At 42.0% G+C, this 17,655-nt stretch overlaps 1 protein-coding gene across 1 annotated transcript in view; it reads right to left on the bottom strand.

Moving 5' to 3' along the window:
- Positions 1-1,957: 1,957 nt before the first annotated feature.
- Positions 1,958-17,655, bottom strand: part of ttc27 (tetratricopeptide repeat domain 27) — a 42,932-nt gene continuing 27,234 nt past the window's right edge. The window contains 11 exon segments of the mRNA XM_055030331.1: positions 1,958-2,177; positions 2,342-2,442; positions 3,371-3,482; positions 3,871-4,068; positions 5,307-5,472; positions 7,033-7,085; positions 7,548-7,646; positions 8,801-9,028; positions 12,604-12,726; positions 13,723-13,818; positions 17,105-17,218. Of these exon segments, the coding sequence (XP_054886306.1) occupies positions 2,052-2,177; positions 2,342-2,442; positions 3,371-3,482; positions 3,871-4,068; positions 5,307-5,472; positions 7,033-7,085; positions 7,548-7,646; positions 8,801-9,028; positions 12,604-12,726; positions 13,723-13,818; positions 17,105-17,218 (1,416 nt within the window). The 3' untranslated portion in view covers positions 1,958-2,051.

Raw genomic sequence — 17,655 nt, 5'->3', positions numbered from 1 at the left:
TTGAGTGTAAGCAGAAGCCGGTACCGACCGGGTCGCAGCTTTCTAGGGAAATAAGACAGAGGCTGCACAAACGCTTTGCCAACCTCGTGTAGAAAGATACAGCATGCCTCCGAGGAAGACTGGAGCCAGATGATGAAATATTTTCCTCTTTTAAAACGTGGTCAGAGTTCATTTATTGGCTCAGAGACTAAATTCGTTCTTAATAAACATGTTGGAGAAAATCATCCCCCAGAGATACACTCTGGATTTTCTGACAGTTCTACCATCTGATGGAAGATGAATAATCTGGACTGCAAAGAGGAATTTTTTTTGAGTTCATCCAGAAAATATTTTTGTGAAGAAAGTGATACAGGCCTGTTTTCTTTTTTTATGCAGCCTAGTATTCCTTCTTTAGATTGGAAATATCCTCTTAAGCTGAAATTTCTTCTTTACATTTTCTTTGGAGCAGAATGAAAAAACGTCTTCCTCATGAAGTTGAATGTGTTGGACGTATCTCCCCATGCTGTCCATCTGTCCCGTTTGTTCTTTGGATGGCGTTTCTGTACAATGAGATTGATTTGGATTTCTTAAATGGTAGATGATCCCACACCGACTGGCCTTCCTCCGACTCTGACCTGCTGTACAGAAAGATCTGAGATCTGAGGATGTCAGAACCTCTGAGGGAACATCAGGAATGTTTGGAGGCTCTGTGGAGCAGAACAGGCAAAGCTTTGTGTCCTGTTATTGGAGCGCTCCTCTGGACGATGACAGAACCGCAGTAAATCACTCTCACAGGATTTATCCAAGAATAGCCTTCAGGAAATTTAATTATAATAAGGAGATTAGTCACTCGTGCTTTATGAGAGATATAATGTGGCGATGAATGAAATGACTTGAATTAAGGACTTAATGAACCTTACCTGGATGTCAGTTTGCTGTGCTGTGATCGGCCTTAGTAACGGCTCAAACCATCGACTTTAAGCAGCATTCAGGACGTGTTTGTTGCACGGTTTTTATTTTCCTCATGCTAGAATGAGACCTGTTTCGGTTTTGCATAATGGCTTCATAAATAGCTCTTATGTCATCTCTATCAGTCAGCTGCAGTACTGTCCATCTTGGCAGCAGAGGTAGAGGCTCTGTGGACTGGGACGTACACGATCCAATAAACAGAGAAATCCAGAGAGCTTCCTCCTGCCAAAGCTTCGGAAGGTGGAAGTGGATCTAACTGCGCTGGAACTGCAGACCTCAGAGAGCAGCCCGACTGCTGGAAGACTAGAATGGATTTGGCCCAATCCTCCAGACAGAACTGGTTTTGCTTGTGACTTTTCTAATTAGTTGGGTTATATGTTCTTGCCTCTTTGGTAGACCCTACTGGGTCCAATCTTTACCTTCTGGGTTGAGCTGTTGCTTCCATAGTCCAACATAAGTTGTCTTACTCGTGATGGTAAACATTCCAGCATCACCAAAGCAAACTTCTCTCTTGGTCACAGAACCCAAGGTTTCTCCCAGTGTAATATAAGACTGGCAGGCCAACAGGCTTTACTTGGCCCCCCCACCAGGCTAAGTTTTTTATTTTAAGTAGATTATTATTATTTTTTTTTTTTTAAACAAGTGACAGTGACAGTAAAGACGGCTTAACATAGGTTCATAGTTGACACATTGAACTTGACGTGAGGCTGTCGCTGCACCTCACCGTTGGATATGTTATTATATCCAAATTATGATTTCAACTTATGCACCTCAGTTTGCAAATTTGAGTATTTTAAACACAAAAAAACCACAAACTGGGGAACTCAACTAGGGAAGGTTGGGCAGATTTTGTAGCAAGTATTTAATATTCTGACATTCAGTAAAGGAAAAGAAGCTTGATATCTAAACCAGGAACCGTTTATCCTGATTTATGTTTATCCTTTCGTTTGTCAATAACTGATTTTGACTTCATTATTTGCACAATGAAGAATTCACACAAGCATTTAATTATCAAGTTTACTTCTTGACCCCTTAAAACAACCATTTACATTATATTGTGGACACGAAGGTATAAAAACGTCATGACAAAGATGCAGTTTGCGTCACTGGGGCTGGTTCCGCAGCCTCCCACTCAGCTCCTGCAGATCTGAGATCAGCCGTTCCAGAGCGGCAACGCTGTCCTGTAGATCGGCATGGACTTCGCCCGTCGCAACATCTGTGTGGATTTGCTGCAAGACCAGAATGCAGAAAGCATCAAAACATGCACTAGTCTCCTTGTTGGATTACAGACAATCAGCTGCGTGCTACGGTCATTCCAACCCACACTGCAGCTGCTGAAGTCAGCACCAACTCATATTAAGTGTCTGCTGACTGCATGAACTCAGGAAGGTACCTTGGCTTTGGTGGCCAGACTCCGGAGGCTGAGGCGGCTGGACGACAACATCTGGAGAGATTCTGCAGGATTCGTCTTCTTCTCACTGCAGCTGATGCTCACTGAGAGACAGAGGCAGGGAGAGGTCACAAATGGTATTAATGAAGCCTGTTGCATCTGAATTGGAAATCAGTGCTTGAATACAGTGGGCACAGTCTATCTGGTAAGCGGCTTTGCCTGGAGGGTGTCCATGGATTACCAGTAGAAGTGGGGACCAGAATATGTATTTATTATTCTTTTGGACTATTGTAACTTTTGATCCAAATGTTGTCAAAAGTCACTCAGGTCTTTAAAATCTTGCAGGTTTGGGGGACTTCCTGTAAAATTATTACAGGAATTAATTATATTAATTTCTAATTCGTCGGTTTACTAGTGACTGATGGTGTATTGAATGTTACAATGAAAGGCAGATCTTTAAGATTTTAAATCTTAAACTGATTAGGTTTTGTGTTCTGCTGTTGGGCCAGAGCTTCATTGATTCCTAGAAGGACCCAATCGGAAATTTCTTGCCAAACCAAACAAGATATTATTAGTACATGAGCAGATTTATCAATGCAGTATGACAGCATGGAGGCCAGCAGGTCATCATACAGAGAGGAATCCGCTAAAATAACCACCTGCCTGTTAAATAGGAACCAACACAGAAAAACATTGTAACAAAAACAAAAACTATCAATGATATTTGAGTTTTGTGATAATTAGAAGATGCCAATCTGAAGCTGAGCTTTTAGCAACAAGCCCTCAGAAAGATCAATCACTGGAAAAACCAGATGAGAGAGCCAGGGATGTTGGCCACCTGGGGATCATGGATGAGTCTGAATACATCAAGTTCCTGCTGTTTTATACAGAAGAGGAAGTTATGAAAAGATGTGTGTGTGGAAATGAGACATTTTTATTTTCTCCCTGACCCTTTCATCTGCATTCTGGCCTTTTAAGGAGTGGAAAGTGTGAACAGCGGTGATGTACACACACAGCTGAGTGTGTTCTCACCTTCTCCCATGGTGATTGCTCTGCTGATCACCTCCTTGAAAAGAACAGGGTCCTTCTCCCAGCCGCTGGCTTGAACCTCACAGCGATGAGCTTTGGACAGGAACTGCAGAGCCTGGAGACAAACACAAGCGGCCCCTGCTGTCCTCATTACACTTTTTTTTTAACAAGTTCTCTCTGGCTCTCAGAATTATTGTCCGAGTATCAAGGTTGATGCCCAAAAGATTTACTTTCACCAGTGGAGCATTACAACTTTCTATCTCTCTTTATCTCTAATGGTGGAAAATACCAATCAAATGTTGTGCAGAGTTGAAATCAATGGATTGGTGGACTCCCACTTGTAGCCCTTTAATTTTAAGATGGACTACAAAGTTTTTATAATGTGATGATAAAACAAAACAAAAACAACGACTGACCCAATTATTTAACACGAAGAACAAAGAAAAGCTGAGGAAAAATCCAGCAGTGAAATATTTGGAGCAAAGCACCAGCATGTAACCAACCTTGTCGTTGTCGTCTGGGTTTGAGCTGCGGCCGCCACCGTACAGCATGGCGTACTGCTGCCATATTTCAGCGTCGCTGCTGTGGCGCGCACTGACGCGGCCGAGGAGTTCCTTCAGTTTCGGGGTCAAGGTTTCTGCCTGCACCCCCTGGCTGTCGGTCAGATTCTCCACAACCGCCCTGACCAGGATCTGGAGAATCTACAAATGGGAAAAAATTTCAGGCCAAATTAGAGTATAGGGAACGCAGTATCACATGGCTGCGGGATCACATCCCTGACTTCGAGCAAATCTCAACGCCACATTCATTTGGAGTTCTGTAGTGATTGACCTCTTCGCACCATGCGCTTCAGTATCCGGTGACCTCACTCCGTCAGTTTACGTGGCCAGTAACGATCAGTGTCTCAGTCACCTTAAAGTCAAAGTAAGACGCTGGAAATGCTTTCCCAAATTTACATATTTAAGCCCAATAATTTAGCAAATAAATGAGGCGCAGAGAACAGATGTTCGGCCACCGACTATGAAGTTAACTGGTGGCCTCACCAATTAACCAATTAATGAAATGAAATAGTGAAGAAATTTCATTTCATTTCATTGTAAAGCAGCAATGAAGCTTTACAATGTGTACAACATACTACAGGGAAGGAAATAGATTTGTTTCTGTATTCTGACTGAGACTATGTCTTTGTCTCTGAGTCAATGTATCTGTCTAAGCTAAAGAGTATGTTGTTATGTATTGAATGCTCAGAATTGCAAACTCTCCAGAGAAAACACCTGGAAAACACACAAAACTACTAAAGAACTCTCTCGGTGCTTGCCGTAAACGCGGCACGCAGAAATCGGCAAGTTTCGGTGTTTAGGAGGTCAAAGGTCAAGCTGACATCCTGGCTCTCTACAGAAAGCCGCTGCTTCTGTAGTGTTAAACACAGCAGCAGCAAATTTATCTAAAAAGTTTCCCACGAAGGCCTACATTGTGCTGCTGCTCATACTACTTACTCCCTTATGCAGTAGAGCTGTCAAGTAAAAGCACTCTCCAAAAACAACCGTTTCTGGAGTTTGGTGATGTATGCCTTGCATGCAACCGTTTCTGGAGAGCAGATGTGAATTTACAAAGCTGCCGGTTCAGGGTTTTGGTGACTGCTCCGTTTTACTTATTCGGGCGTCACAAAGTTTCCACTTAGAATGCAACCACTGTTACGGGAGTAAGAGAGGCGTCTCCTTCAGCTGCTGTTTGGCCTTTGCATCATGTAACCGCAATGCACAAGATTCAGTTAGGACAGGACACACAGCTTCTTGTTCAAACCCAGGTTTCGTCTGACGGCTGAGTCACACAGACAATATGGAGGGGAACCCAAATCTAATCGCTTAGTTCAGAAATTAAACATGCAACTTTTAAAAACCAATGAGAAATCATTCTTGCTGGGGATGAAGCTCTTTACCTGGACATCTTTGTAGTTTTCCCTCAGATCCATGAGACGGTGATACGCCTTGATGGCTTCAGCGAAATCCCCGATGTCGATGCTGACCACAATGAAGTTCTCCCAGATCTGCCAGTGCTCGTAGTTGCATTTCAGGGCCTCTTGCAGGGTTCGAAAGGCTTTGGTTCTGACAGCCAATGAAAGGAGGGAGAAGAGCCTCAGGATTCAACTTGACAGGTTGGGAGAAGAAGTTCAAAACAACTTCTACAGAAAAATAATCAACCTCAACTGCTTCTTTTTTCAAATTATGTAATCAGGATTTTTTTGTTGTTGTTTTCAATTTTTCAACCTTGAAACTACAACAGTGTATTCGGGACTTCCACCAAAAAATCTTAGAAAACAGTAAATCACAATAAATCTTTCAAAACACACAATTTAAAAGGTTTATAGAGGTTGAAGAGAATCCAGAGAGGATCTTTAAAGATCTGCTTTGTTTCAGGGAAAACTTTCTATTGTTCCTTGCTATTGGAACAATAGCAAGGAACTTCTATTGGCTGGATGGTTGTTGTGAACTTCAGTTTCAAACCTGTTTTCTGACACATTAGTGCCATTTTAGACCGAAAAAAAATAAATAAATAAAAATAGGAGCAGTACATTTCCTAGAGAAAAACTTGGACGTTTCAAATGTCACGTTTTCAAAAACATCTGAGACTGATCTCAAAATTTCCCAAAGTTGTTTTCCTTTTTTTTTTGTCAGAAAGCCTTTTAAGATGGTGTATTTTGAAAACTTGGTCGTGATGAACTGTTATCTAAGAACGTGAAAGCCAAAAAAAAGAAAAAAAAGCCTCTTCATCATTCCACACAAGATGTCGAACAACAGCTGGTCAAAGCAAACATCTGAGGTGAGGTCAGAGTGTGTCTGACGCTGCTGAGTTGGAATTTCAACACAATGATCTCAGAAGTTTAGAGAAAAGCTGCCAAATGAACTCTTAACGCTGCTGGTCATTTGCGGGAGGGACAGCTGCAGCTTCGCTTGCATTCCAAAAAAGTCTCAAACCAAAAATGTTTTATTTCTTTTTGGATTACGTTTTTGCTGTATTTGAAGTTTGATCGGTTCTGAACCGTTAAACCCAGACCCGTTTGCTGGATTGCCAGACAGAGACTGATCTGAACATGAGTTCACTGCGCTGGTGTCCAGTGGTGAGGAGTTTCACACTGATACCAGGTTTAATAAATGGCTTCTTGACCATATAAACCTTCCCATAATGCTTTACTCTGGGCTGTCGTGGAGCTGATCTGAATTGATTTGGTTCATTCTACGTGGATCAAACTGAAACAATCCAAGTTTGATGCGGTTCAATGTCATTTTCAACAATAATATCACAATGTCATATTTTCCTAATTTGTGCAGCTTTACCTGAATGTGGCCTTTTGGTCGTTACCTTTCGCTAACAAATATCCGAAGCCTGCTGCCGTATTCTACATCGTTTTTATTTCCGTCTCCAATTCTTCTATTAGTGTGAACCTATCTCCGTGCATTGCTGTTTTATATGCTTTTATGGAATTTTCTTCCTCATCGCTCTGTGCTGCAGCAGTAATGCATACATTCCTCCTGGGGAACAAAGGGTCATTCTATCCTATTATCTTGCCTGCCACCTGAATATCACTGATGCTCCTATGAATACTGCAAGTTCAAACATGTCTTGCCTGGGCAGACATATTCAGCAGCTCCCAGACTAATACTCACTTCATCTGGAGGCGAATGTAGGCTGTGGAAAGGTTGTTCCATGCCTCTGCATTCTGAAAAAGGGGTGAGTGAGCAGGGAGAGGGATGGAGGGAAAGAAAAGAAACATTAAAGATGGTTTGAGGGCAAGGCAGAACCATTTCCCGTCTAGAACACAAATTCTGAAACAGGTTTTTGAGAATCTCAAAGGACGTTGGAAAAATAATGTGGAGGGCATGAAACCAGGAAGCAGCACTGGTGAAAACGTGTTTCAAAACAGATTTGTTTTTTATTTTTGTAGGTGGTAAATGCTTGTTGTGTTGGCTGTAACACTGCTGTAACACCTTGGGGATATCAAGGACACCTTGAACCTTGACCTCAGGGTTCACTGCAACAACTGATTAGAGCATCGGGCTGGGTGAAGGACTTAGAAGCTCAATCACACACAGAAAATAGTCCTATGTGTATGTAGGATGGACCAGGCCTGGAGCCAGGAAACCAACAGGTCATGATCAGTGTACGATGTTTATACACTTACATCTGGCTCCAGTCCCACACACCTCTGGAAGGCTCTGGCTGCTCCCTCATAGCCCTCAAGAGCGAAGTAGGCACAGCCGAGGGAAAACCACACGCCGAGCTGCAAGAGGAGGGAGAACGGGAAATCAGAGGAGGCAGTCTGAGCGTTAGGAGTGACAGACGTCTAACGCACAGTCACCTCTGTCCGATCACTCTGAGGCTCCGTTCAAGAAGACAGAAACAAACTGGTTTTCAAAGCATGAAAGCAACGTATTTCATCGTTTGATGAAATAAGTTTTTCTAGAAACATGTTTTTTTAAAGAAATGAAGCCAAATGCAAAATCAATGGGTAAGAAAGCACCCTGTAGACGATCCTTCAGCATCAGCCGCTGTCAAGCTTTTATGTAGTAGCAGAGAAACTGGACCACCTGCTGTTTGCCCAGTCTGGTGGTATCATGTCTGCTCACTGCTCTGCTGGTGTGGGGTCCTGCTGTTGGCTGAATCTGAGCATAACATCCTGTTGATGACCCAGTTCTCGTTGTCATGGAGACAAATCACCCTGCTTTATAACACTAGAATATTTTGGCTTTCAAAGGGCATCATGGGAGACTCAATGACAGCGAGGTGACCAGATCATCACCCCTCTACCACTGTGATCTGCAGTATCTTGGTCACAGAGCAACCAATAAAAAGCTAAATAGTTCAACAACGATGTCACAAAATGGTCAACTTGAAAATTGTTGCATCATATAATTAGATTTGTTTTAGGACTTTTAAATAGCAGACAATTTGCAAAATAAGTAATTAAGCTGCATGACTAACATGACTTAATGACCACAAAAATAAAGTTTAGCTGCAAGCAAGCAAATGATTAAATGAATAATGTTTACGACTAAGCTATTAACTAAAGATTTTTACACTCCGCTTTGGAAAATGACGTGCCAGTTAGGCCTGTCGCAATAGCAAATCAAACTGGACGATAAACTGCCCCGGAATTTATTGCGATAAATGATAATATAGTTGCTTTGACACAAATTTCAAGCATCATAACGGTAATGGCATAATAATGCCATCACCATTGTCAAAGAGGAATAAACTTGAATTTTAATGAACATTTAACACTGGAAGTGAAAGATATTTTAAATGTCCAAAACAAACAGAAAAAAAGCAACAAATGAAATGAATTATGAATTGAACTCGTTTTAATTTATCACACGATTCATTGATGTATTGTTTGTTGCAACAGGTCTAATGTCAGTAAATGTCTCCGATTACCTGCATGGTGTTGATTTTCAGCGACTGCTCAAAGCAGTCCACACACTGCTGGAAGTCCTTGGCCCGGAGGTGGAGCAGAGCCTTGGAGCGCATGGCTCTGGCGCTCCTCCGCCCTGACAGCTCCCACGCCCGGTCGTAGTACTGGTGCTCGTTCAGGATGTCTCCGAGTAAACAGTACAGACTCGGAGTCTCCTTCTTCTCCAGCTCTCTGCGCACAATCTCCTCAGCCTGAGCAAATGGCGGGAGGAGAAATGTGATATGGAAAACAGGAGAACAATGGCTGGTCTGCAAGGTTAAAGAACCAGCGTATATTTAACAACAGAGCTTTTGTCCGATGAACATCCAGCATCGTTACAATGAAAGAGCAAAGTTAATTATAAGATGGATGTTTTCCTGTATCAGCCCCTCTGGGATTTCAAGATTGTTTTTTGTGATTTCTTTGCAACCAAAATCAATAACTATGTGAAACCACTTTAGAAATATTTGCTATAAATTTTGTCATGGCTTTTTTTTCTCGTTACAAACCCTTTCTCAAATTTACGTATAGAGGAAAAGATGTGAATAAAACAGTTTTAAAAACTTAAGTAGCTCGATTTTGTCACTCGTAGACTAAAGATTTGACGTCAAGTAAGACTGAGGGAGCAGTGTCAAAGAACTAAGAAATCGTGCCCTCTGCAGGTGGGAGTTGGCATTCACTTCAATGTTTTTTGATCAATTTTTACAGGAAAATTGCAATAAACTCACAATTATGCATTAACACAGAGAAAATGTGGGATCTGTTGATTTCCACCATCATGGAATTGCTAAGAACTGGAGGGACTGCTCTTTGGATAAAGTTATGAGTTTGATGACTTTGTATGGTAAGCTGGTTTAGAATCCCTTGCTCTAAGATTTCAGACATCTAATCTTCTTAAACCTTTGAGGTAAATATTTTCAGAAAAAAAAATTCCAACTTGTTATTAGAAGTACTGGGAAGTGGTCTTAATAGTTTCTTCTCCTTCATTGTGCCAGTATCAGCTCGCTGATTTTATTGCCGCTTTCTGGACTATCACTTGTTTGTTTTATGAAGTTAACTTGGTTGTAAAAATCTTTTCAACAACCATATCTGTTAATACCGCAAAGATAACAGGAAGAGAGGAGGAGTCCCGAAGACAGAAACATGACATGACTGCAGCGCATTCACAAAGGTCATTCTGTTCCTCTGGAGTTGATCCAAACCTCCATCCAATACACAGAGCTGGAGGAAGATACAGACCGCTGAGCAGTGCTCAACATTTCTATTGTCCAGGAACATTACAGCTCGCTACCATGTGTCTGAGTGAAAGAAGAGGACAGCAGTGGAAACAGGAGAAGCAACATTGGATGGAGACCAAAGCACTCCAGAGAAATGGATTACCTTGTTGCTTTGGAGCGCAGTCGGAGCATAACAGACTATTGGCTGGGACCACCACAGCCGGGGCAAAAGGGGGGAAAGGAGACTTTCATTATGAGCCAGAGGCAAGCTGGGTAATCTAATTGGAGAGACAAGGGATGGTGTAATTAAATAAAGAGAGCTGGCAGAAAGCCCAGATGGCACCAAGGGCTCCGGACCTGAGTCGTCAGACTGAGGCCAGAGATCAGAATCAGCACTTACGTCACGTCTGCACATCTGCACTCTGAGCCTGCGTCCGACAGACAGAGCACTTCCACCACGAGCTGACAACAGCCCCACGGTCATGCTTTTCATTTAAGTAGATGTGGGAATAAAAGCCTGAATCTTTACCGAGGCCAGGCAGCAGAGCAGAGTTCAGGTTGGTCTCATATCTACCGGTCTGAGTGATGTGTAAGGACTCTGAGCTCTGCTTTAAAAACAAAAAAACAGCTGCAACAGCTTGAGACCAGTCTGACCTGAAAAGCTGGCACTTCAAACACAAAATCTGTGGGAAAAGATCTCACCTGTTTGTTGAGTTTTTTTTTAATCCAACAGAAATCAATGTGGATTTAAAAAAATACAAAGAAAAGATGGTGATGTGATTAAATAATACCAGAAGAACTTCTCAGTAAGGACATCGTTTTCAATTTCTAAAAAGATCCAGAGAAATATGGGCCAAAAAAAAAAAAAAAAAAAATCAAATCCCAAACAACACCACCTGCACCGAGCTATAAGACCCAACTGCTATCGGGTCTTCCAGCTTGGTGCTTTGGATGGTTCCCGTAGCGCTGTGCATAACCAGCAAGACAAGATCGTCCCACTGAAAATGTTTTTACTGTGAATGTCCTTCTTAAAGCCATCTCCACCATGTGGTGGCTCCCAGCAGCCAACTACAAATGTCCAAAACAGCAAAATCACTGGATGGCCACAAAATGTCACCACCTGGATTTAATTAAGCTTACATTAACAAGCCTCTGATTGGAAATCACTGCCTCTTTCGACTGGCAGTAAGTGATTTATAAGTTATTTATACAATGAGTATCTTCTCATTTCTTACACGACCCTGTAGAAAGGGTTGTGTAAGAATGTCATGGAGAGTTTCTTGGTCAGATAAATATCTAAGGAGAAGCAGGAAGTAAACAAAAAAGGTTAAGAAATATCCAGCACATTATGTGAAAATGGAAGGAAAGACGCCGACCTGCATCTTCCAGATCAGACAGCACATTAAGTTGTCTGACTTCCTGGCCCGCTGCGTCTCAGAATGGGTGCGCTGAAAGCAGCAGGGTCAGGGAGAGGAGCGGTCCAGTCTGGACAAAGTGTCGGGTATTAAACGCTCCTTCGGCTCCACCAGCCACGACACAGAGACAGCTCCCCCGGAGGGCAGACGTCCAGCTGGGTGTGATCTGATTGGACAGGTTGCACTAATCCTGCTCAGCACAAATACCGAGCTGCCTGGGATCTGACCCATGTTACAGGAGTTCATCTAGCTTCAAACAGGAACAAAGCTTTTTGTGTGTATTCAGTGTTGCAAAACAGAAGATTATGCATGAGGTGTAGCTAAAAATAATTTGAATAAATGGCCCAATACGATCCTATGATGATGGTCACTTCAAAAATATCGACTTGTCTTCAAGCCGTTTTCTAACTAATGTGGTGGTTTGTTTAGGGTCCGTCTCCGTTTAGAAAGCCCAGCTCTGGCCAAGCTTTAATTGCCGGTGTACAGATGTCAGAGATGACGCCTGTGATGTCATCTCTCTTACTAGGTCTACCGTTCCATCCTGCACCAAAGGTCACCATGACACTGCCACCACTGTACCTCTGCGTTTTCTCTGGGTTTGAAAGTTTTTTTTTTTTTATCCCCATGTGGTAATCACTTGCACATGGCTTTTAATCCTATTATGCTATTTTTTAGTAGCACAGTCAGACAGAATTATTATTTTTAGGTTGAAAAGGTGTCCCAAATGTACAGTCTTATTCTTTATTTTCACTGTTTGTGTGGATATGCATTTCCCCGCCGTGGAACAATAAAGCATATTCTATTCTAATTTGTCTGCAGGGCAGGTTTTTAAACACTCCTCAAGTCATTTTGAAAGTAAAGGAAGTCGTTCTATAGTTGGGTTGAGAGATGAAGATACTTTTTGAGGGGCTTTTAAATCCTTATGAGAACCTGTTTCTGTCCACAAAGTGGGGTTGTGGGAACCGTTGCTACTTGTGAGAACATTTTCTTGGTTCCCTCAGGGGAAATGCTGTTTTTGGGTTGGGGTTAGATCTATGATGGTTCAGTTTAGGATTATAGTTAGAGTTAGGCTGTAAAAAATGAATGGAAGTCAATATAAAGTCCTCACAAGTCATAAAAACACGACTACGTGAGTATGTGTGCGAGACAGCTTACCTTTCCATGCTGGCCCAGCTTCTCGTAGCAAACCACGGCGTCCTCCCAGAGCTGCAGCTCCTGGTAGAGCAGCAGAGCTGAGCTGATGCAGCCCAGGTCTATCAGCAGGCTGGCCAGCAGCTTCTGCAGAGCAAAACCAGCCCAAAGCCCATCACTCCACTCATTAAACTCTACTCCTCTTTCTGTCAACAGTAAGCACCAGTCATCCTGATCTTTCACCAAACTATCAGCAGTAATAACACATCCTATGTTGCATGCACAGAACCATGATATAAGAAAGCCAAGTGGTACAGAAAGGAATGATGTTGTCCTCTCAGCCATAAAAAGGCCTTTGGTGCTTTGTTCCATGCCTGCTGCAGCTGATTGCTGCACTGCTCCCCCTCAGCCTCTGTCAGGTCCCCAAACACCGATGCACACTCTTCCATTCCAGCTTTATTGCTGGATCAGTTATTACATGCTGCCAGTTGCTGCCTCTTCCACTCTCCACGTCCTCCCCTTCCTTTTTTAATCTCCTCGACACGTCTTATTCCATCTATCACAGATTCTGCTTACTGCTCTTATTTTACTGCCTTTCTTTATTCTGAGCAACGTAAAATTCCTCTCTGTAGCTCTGCTGCTACATTAAGGTTCAACAAATCTCTCCTTACACTTCATGTGTGCAGCAGAGCCTCATCGCCGCCTGTTAGGGTCACGAGTCAATTCAGAAACGATTTTTAACTCAGAAACCAATTTACCTGTTCAATCAGTCTAGAGATTCTGCTTAAATTAAAATAACGGGAAAAGGCAGTGTAACCAAATGTACTGATTCTAAAAGGTGCATCAAATACCATCAGATCATTTTTAAACTAGTTTTCTGCATGGAATTCTGTAACTTAAAATACCTTCGTTGCGTTAGCTTAGCTACCTGGCTTCTTCTTAAATAAATAATATCAAATAATTAATACACTGTGGGCGAGACGGTGTTCCACAGTGGCCAAGTGGACGCATTATATGATATGCATTACACTCGGAAACACGAGCGGCAAAGACGAACAACTTAAACAGATTTTAAAATGGATTTTTGAGAATTTTGAATCGATTCAGATTTCAATTTGTTGAGGTAGTTTGTGTGTGTGATACCTGGACGGCCCATCTGGGCGGTACTTGGCAGCAGTAGAACACTTTGAGGCGCTCGCTCACAGGACAGCTCTGCTCTTCGAAGTGATCGACTATTGCCTGCAAGAGACAAGAGCGAAAATGTTCTTCAGGGAACTGGCAGCGTAGGATTTACCCTGCTACAGTTACAGTTTGAAACAGCAGCTTATTGATTAAAGAGATGATTGAAGCAGATTGAGAACCAGTGAACTTGGAACCCTCACTGCAGTGGCTGCTGAGTATCGACGGGTTTCAGGGTCATTAGGTACTAAATGGCTGATGATCGGGAATCCAGGGAGAAAACAGAACAGTGACGACTCTTTCAGACTGCAGCTGCTAAGAAGCTTCCATCTCATCTTTTAACACTTCCTGCTTTGGAAATGCATTATATTTTTACGGATTAAAGATCTGCTTGATCCATAAACTGCCACACAAAGGTTTCTGAGAACACATGCATTCTTCCATATGACATGCAAATATCGGGGAATCTTAAGTACAATCATTTTGACCTTTTTGCCAATTTTTCAGAGGTGGATGCTCATCAACTCCCCTCTGGGTCAGAGCAGGTGGTGTTCAGAGCCTTACCATCTACCAGGGATGTGATGTAGGCACTTAATCATTTATTATATTTTTGTGACATTGCTAAAAATGATAACCATTTTAAAATGCTCTATTTACCACTACATTTGTCACTCCATGCATGTCATTGACTATCAAGAATTCAACAGTGAACAATTGGAATTCAAACACAGTTTACCATCTTAAAACATCTGAAATTGTCATTTAAACACGAGGTGATTTCTTCATGACTTAAACCAGTATTTCGCAAAAAAAATAAATAAATGTTCAATTTGTGCAGATGACTTGTTCCTTGCTTTTGGTGGCCAGCTGCATATTTTTCAATACGACGATGACTTGGGATTTTACTGCACCTTCTGGTCTCCATACCAACATTTTGTAGATTCAAGTACAAAGACCATCTGTCCCAAATTCAAAGTTTACAGAAATTAGATTATGCAAACAGTGAAGCTGAGTATTCTAGAGTTGGTGGTAGGCCACCATTTTTCCATAACTATATGAAAAAAAAAAAAAAAAAGGAAAGTAAATAGTACATTTCTCCTAACGCATGCAGTTGAAACGGCTTTGGTGTCAGATTACAAGAACCTCTGATCCACCATCTTGTAGGAGACTATATGCAACCTTTGATCTGACAGATATGGACAGCAGTGTTGAGCTGCTGTTTTAGCATGCATTTGTTTATTTCATTAATTTACAGTTTAAAAGTTTTGAACGAAAAGGAGTGGTTTGAAGAAGAAATCTTGTAGTTTACCCTTCTTTTAAAACAGATAAGAGAGAAAAAAATTTATATTACCTTTGTAATCATACAGATTTCTAGTGGTATACTTCATTATACACTATTGTTTTCTTAAAAGTGAAATTTTATATAGAGAAGGCAAATGCTGAACTCACAGCTGCTTTGATAGAAGTGAGCAGGAGAGACGAGTGGTGAGCAAAAAGCACTAAGATGTGAAACAGCTTTGGGCAAACAGCTAGAAATAGAAAGCAACTGATCACTGCACGCTGACAGAGCAATCACAACAAACAGAAGTGGCTTTGTTACCAATGCACTTCAACACAGAGACAACTACAATTAAATGAGTTGGAGAAAAGCATAAAGTTGGAAGAAAGTGTGTTTCATGTAATCCTGGAACAATTCTGGGAAACAGCACAGAAAACAGCAGAGCTAATCAAAAGCTCTGTGCAGCACCAGGCCTCAGACTGGACAGGTCTGAGGAACAACCCAAACCAATTTGGGCTTCACTTGATCCAACTGGAGCACTATAGCTGTAGTCCTCAGCTCTAGCCTAATAAATCCTTCAGCAGGTTTTTCATAATCCCATCCCATGTCTGCCTTCGCCATTTCTGGGATATTATTGATCAACATCGAAAATAACATTTGGAGCTGTGGGGGATTAATGATTTTGTTTGTGTGCAGGGTTGTCCAGAAACAAGGAGCAAGGTTACTCAATTACTCATCGGCACTGCTAGCCGAGCGAAGCACTGTAACGCCATTGGTAGCTTTCTGAAGCAGACACACACGTACACACCAACACACTCAGGAAAACAGATGTCCAAGAAGCAGCATTTGCTTGAAATGCACTGTGTGTCCATGGAGCATAGTTCTTTTTTTCCCTGTTATTCTGTTTTGCTGCTGAATGTAACATATATGTGTGCAAAAAGTATGCTGCACACTCACCGAAAGTATGCTCCACACTCAAGAGGACTTTCTTGTTCTGTTGAAGAAAAATGATGGAAAGAAGGACTAAAAGGACTGATGCATGAATCAGCAGATTGCTGCCATCAGGGTGTTTCACTGTGCTAAAGAACCGACCCTGATCTGTCTCACACATCTTACTCCTCTTGCATTGAATCGTTCTGATGGCTCACGATGACTTCTGATTATCAATCTCATCCAGATGTTGGTAGTAAATGACAATCAGTTGCTGAAGGATTTTACAGACATCTGCTGTCATAACCAGCCTGAGCTGAGATCTGGTTTGAGTGCCAGGAATTAACACTGAAAGTTGTCTTTTGGTAACTGAATCAGCCAGGATGGATTGGATGGCAAGTCATAGTTTGGACAAGGCATCAAATATTAATGCTGTGTTCAGACTGAATGCGTCCAATGTCTCAAATTGGACGCTTGTGCACTTTGAAGTCGGACACTTCATATAGAGTCATATTAAACTCTTCGTTCCAGACGTGTGAACGAGCAAAGTGTGGAAAGATCCGTGTTTGTTTTCCTCTGCTGGTCTCTTTGCACAATGGCAGATGAAATTGAGCAAGTGGCTTTGCTTCATTTACTGAAAGAAAGAGAACGTTGTCGGGCGACTCACAGCTGTATGGATTCACCAGATAATTCAGAAGCGTTCTGAATTTTGTGAGCTTCACCACCTACTTAAGCAGCGCGCTGAAGAGGATTGCTTTCAGCTCTATTTTCATCTCATCCAAGCCCAGTTTGACATGGACGCCCATGTGTCCTGCCAGGATACCAACTATGTCACATAGTGGAGTCTCTGTGATTGGTTGATGTCCCACGTCCAGCTGCAAATGTTCATATTTTCCAACTCTAGCGACATCCATCGCAAAGCACGTATAATTGTTTCGAAATACAATAGTATCTCTCTAGAATGCTCTGTACCTGTGCTGGTAGACGGGTTGTAGAAAGTTACTGGACCGGTGATAAACCAGTACTGGCGCTCTCATCTTGATGTTATCGATGCTTCACCATGAGGCACATTAGATGTCCCAAGTCATTTAGTGTCACTTTCCTGCTGAATAACAAACCACTTGGCCGGCTCCTTACCTGGGTTTGCATCATGGCTCTCTCAACACACCGAGTTCTTCCTCTCTCTAGTTTGGTCCTGAGGCAGAGTGCTGTGACCTCCACGGACCAGAACTTTGGCTGGGACAGAATACACTGTTCCAAAGACAAAAGAGACACAGAAGATTGGAGTTATTTCAGTCATTCCTTACGTGAAAGGAGGAAGTTCTGGAGTAATCTGCCGATCTGTGACAAACTAGATGAACTCTTCTGGGCATTTTTTTGTCAACGTATTTAATCAACCTTTCAAAAGATGGAACTATGAATATTTAAGTAAATAGGAACAAGCTGTTAGGGTTTCCAACAAAGAGATAAAACAAAGATATACTTTTTATGGAGCATGTTTGATGTACTTTAACCTGATGGTCACGTTTATAGTTGCATTATAATGGAAAACATGTGCCAAACTGTGGAGTTTTTACTTTTGACAAAACATTGCTACTCTTGAGTAAAAACTCTAAACACTTCCCTCCTGTCATGCTGAAGAGTAAAGAAAAAACAAAAAATGCATCAAACTCAGACACACCAAGAAT

Source organism: Poeciliopsis prolifica, unplaced genomic scaffold (assembly GCF_027474105.1).
Source record: "Poeciliopsis prolifica strain line A6 unplaced genomic scaffold, Auburn_PproV2 SCAFFOLD005, whole genome shotgun sequence".
NCBI classification, from domain to species: domain Eukaryota; kingdom Metazoa; phylum Chordata; class Actinopteri; order Cyprinodontiformes; family Poeciliidae; genus Poeciliopsis; species Poeciliopsis prolifica.
This window is presented reverse-complemented; position numbering and strand designations above follow the sequence as displayed.